Here is a 4,032-nt window from a genome sequence, read left to right as displayed (position 1 = left end):
TCTAACACTAATGAAGAATTTATATAAATTGATAGCATTTTTACAAATAACGAAGTTCGTATACAAGAAGGAAAAAAAGAGTCGAACCTAACACAGACTAAGCACAACCTTCTAACAATAATATATATCCAATCAAGCCAAATATTTACCACAAATATATTTATATCACAAATCAACAAATGGGTATGTGTGTAATATGGAGTGTGTAGGATCTGCATGTTTTCTAATTCATAGCAAAACCATGCTGTTCTCCATCTCAAATCTCATGTCGTCCAAAGTACCTGTTTCAAAGCTATTTTCTTCAAGATTCATGTCCCATAAAAATCCATAATCATCGTCATTTTTTGCGCTTATTTCGGTGATAGAGTCGGTATATTTTTCTTCAGAAAGCTGAAGGAGGTTGAGCAGAGAATTGCTTTGGTTATTGTGGCTATGGCTATGGCTATGGCTTTGGTGAGGTACTGGTGTGGTGGAAAATGAGGTGATCTGGTTACTATATCCACAGTGCATGTTTTGGTCATGATGAGTTGGAGGAGATGTTAACGCAGCAGGGCATGATGTTTTGGTCTCCAACATAAGGTCATGAGGGCTGAGGTTCATGTTGTCGTTCATCTCTCCTTTGCCTTTGTGGAAAACCCGGCACAGAACCCAGTCCTCCTGTGACAAGGAAAAAACGATATTTAGCTCGAGTAATTATCATGACCCATGAGAAAGGAAATATATACTTAACTAGTGCCCATAAAAAATAAAAAATAAAATAAAAAAATTTGGATCTTTTACTCCTTTAATTTAGAAGTTATTTTCAGATTTCACCTTGTATCAATAATCATAAACCCATGCCCAAATCAATGTAAAAGGTTTTGATAATTTTATAGATAAAATAAAGGATAACTTTTAGAAAAACTCCAGAATATGTGATGTTCTAAATCTCAACTATTGAGTTTACTTTTTTACCAAATTTAACGGTTGAAAAACATAGAATATATTATTCTATGGTTTCGGATCACGTGGTGATATTGTTATGAGGTAGTCCGAGCAAATAATATCACTCAAATTTGATGGAGATCTTGCAGGAGTAAAAAAAAAAATTAAATTACATTAAGAGATCAATTAGAAATAAGTACAAGTCAAATGGGTCAATGACATCAATCCGGACCACCAGGTATACTATGATCCTAGATAATATGATAATTTTTCCACACATTAAGGATAAGTTTCCGATTTTGTGAACAGAAGAAGCATATGTCAAATAGTGCATGCATGATAGCTTAATTTCCTAGAAGGACTGTTTCTTTGTATGCATGATCCATCTCTCTCAATGACAGTGATGACTGAAGTGGCAAAACACTGTTAGCAAAACGATCGATGATGTAGGAAGCTAAGCTAACTTGCACTTCAGAACCTCTCAATATCACGTGACAGAGAGAGAATGAATCTCTATACTTAATGATGGAGAAGAATAAGATGGCGTGTGCATGATCGATATAGCTAGGAAGAGAACTGAAGTACGATTGTGAAATTACCTTGGGAGGCATGTGTGGGGTCTCGAGGCGAAACTCATGCATGATCCACCCAGTTTTAATTCCATTGGGAGCTCTGTTCCGATAGAACACCAGCGTCTTCCTCATCCCTACGATGTCCCCTGTTCCCGGATCCACCACCATCCGGTCTTTTCCGGTAGCTTTCCAGTACCCGGTCGTCGTCGCCCGGTTGGTTCTGAACCCGGTCGCGTACTTCCGGTCACGAAAGCTGAAGAAGTACCACTCGTTCGCGTTCAGCTTTGCCACCTCTTCATTCAGAAAAATAATCACAGAACCAATTAATCAGTTTTTGCATGAAAAGTTGGTCAGCAAGTAAAGTGAAGTGACATTTTTGCTCAATGTGATATTGCTTTCATTCAATCTTAACATTCACATAAAGGAGTTGAAGAAAAAAGAGATCGATGAGTTATGCTTTTCCTTCTTGATTCATCTCTCGATCTTTTGAGTTGCCAGGTCAAGGTCGCCCTATGAGCTATGAGAGTGTGGTAGGTAATATCAAGTTTAAGGAAGCATGATACTCTAATTAAGGACCATTAATTGAACTTATGAAGGTTAAGCTCATCACACCAACATATAGAAGTTTTCATGATGTCGATCACTCGTATTAAAGTGATATGCATTCCTTGGACTAATGTGAACTAAGCCATCCATTTCACAACCCCTACTTTATTTTATTTTCAATACTATATAATTAATTCTCTCGTCTAAAAAAGATACTTACCCTATAAGATAAAAAGAATCTTTTTTTCTCTTTTAGGATTTGAGTTCCTACCTAAATTAATCGGACTCTAGACTTAGCTTTTTTTGGATTCACATTTAGATATATGATTCCGAGCTCAAATGATGAGAGGATAAAGATGAAGAAAATTATTAGCTATCATACAGAAGCTAACTAGCTAAAAAGAACGATCACATGTAGTACTAGAAGTAGTCGATTATTTATGTACTAGACGTTCTGGTCCTGCACATCAGGGCCCTTAATATACTAAGAAAGGGTCCCATGTCTATTAGAGAGACGAATTTTGCACATGACAGCCCTCAGCAGCATCAAATCATAGCCACATGATTGTCTGATCAGTTCACACAGCTGTTGAGAGAGAGAGAGAGAGAGAGAGAGAGAGAGAGAGGAATGTTCTGAACGAAGAAGGATATGAAACTTACGTAAGTTTATTCTATTTCTACTATATTTGCAATAATTATTTGTATTCTAGTAACTAAACGCGTACCACCTTCATTAAAAGGGTAGTACGTGTTGCTGTTTCTGGCAAACCAAGAGTTCAAATAAACCAAGCATAAATTGCCCAAAAATAAAAATACACCAGTTAGCATATGTATGGTGCCATAACAGAGAATCTAAGAGCAGGAATAGTTTTTTTTTTTTTTTTTTGGTGGTAATCTAAAAGCAGCAATAGTTGAAATAAACCCATATATAATCGAACAAACTGGGATTATAATGACTACCATTGTGTATGAAAACTGTCTCAGATATATTCCGACACATTTGAGATCAGATACGTGACTAGTTTTGAAATATATTGAAGTGCAATATACATCATAGAATACGAAGTGGGCTCTATGTATATGTGTATGTACGTACGTACATACGAAGAAAGGAATATTTGGTAAAAGAAATGAGGAAACTAAACAAAATAGATCCAGGAAAAAAAAGATAGGGCCATGTTCTTTTTATTTTTATTTTTTATATCTAATAAAAAACAAGGTTAATTTGGTGCTGATCAATCATTCTGTGTTATATATTCAACAAAATCAAGTACCAACATAATTAACACAAGGACAAACATATAAAGCTAACTTACTATATACGAATCTTAATTTGTTTTCTTTTTTAAATGATTTGTAAATATTCATTGATCTTTTTTCAGGAAATTGCCTGAAAACCTCCAGCCAAAAAAGAAGTTTGAGAACCATGTCCGATATGCGCATCTCGATGAATCAAATACACGCGATGGGAAAGGTGAGAGGAAGAACAGAGATACTCAAGAAAAGAATATTGGAATAATTATCAATATACACACACGCATATATGGAAATTAATATTCATACCAGGAAGCTGCCATGGCTCACAAGTATGCAAGTCAATTTCGACCAGAGTACCCTTCAAAGCTTCCTCATTTGTGACCTTTTTGTAGAGATAGTGGCAGACCAACTCCTCATCACTTGGATAGAATCGAAACCCAGGAGGCAGTGTGGCTCCAATGTCCCTCAGACCCATATTTTCAATCGTAATTGGCTAACTAATTAATTAGGGCTTGGTTGTGGTTGGTAGCAACAGAAGTAGTAGAGAAGAGATCAACTTCTTGATCAGATCGATCAAGAGTTGGAACCAGGAAGCAAATCTAAAATATGTTTATGGCTTTGATATCCTTGTTTGGCTGAGCTAGCTTTTGAAATATATAATTTATAGAAGGATATATGAGTGCCAAAGCAGGTTGGGTGTTATATATATAGTTGGGATATGCTAAATGCCAGT

The 4,032-nt window shown here is 35.9% G+C and overlaps 1 protein-coding gene across 1 annotated transcript; it reads right to left on the bottom strand.

The window, feature by feature from the left end:
• On the bottom strand, nt 1-4,032 carry LOC112169315 (protein CUP-SHAPED COTYLEDON 3). The gene is made up of 3 exons (XM_024306326.2): nt 3,606-4,032; nt 1,524-1,789; nt 1-657 (listed from the first exon to the last, which is right to left on the bottom strand). Exons 1-3 carry the CDS (start codon nt 3,772-3,774, stop codon nt 229-231), a joined length of 864 nt encoding a protein of 287 aa, XP_024162094.1. The 5' UTR covers nt 3,775-4,032; the 3' UTR covers nt 1-228.

Source organism: Rosa chinensis, chromosome 6 (genome assembly GCF_002994745.2).
Source record: "Rosa chinensis cultivar Old Blush chromosome 6, RchiOBHm-V2, whole genome shotgun sequence".
Taxonomy (NCBI): domain Eukaryota; kingdom Viridiplantae; phylum Streptophyta; class Magnoliopsida; order Rosales; family Rosaceae; genus Rosa; species Rosa chinensis.
This window is presented reverse-complemented; position numbering and strand designations above follow the sequence as displayed.

Bases quoted from the DNA above. Each gene is read 5' to 3' on its own strand.
- LOC112169315 (XM_024306326.2), bottom strand. From the start codon at position 3,774: ATGGGTCTGAGGGACATTGGAGCCACACTGCCTCCTGGGTTTCGATTC. The intron at 1,790-3,605 runs GTATGAATATTA...TTCTGAATGAAG, and splicing joins TGAGCCATGGCAGCTTCCTG to AGGTGGCAAAGCTGAACGCG. The intron at 658-1,523 runs GTAATTTCACAA...TCCTTGTCACAG, and splicing joins CCCCACACATGCCTCCCAAG to GAGGACTGGGTTCTGTGCCG.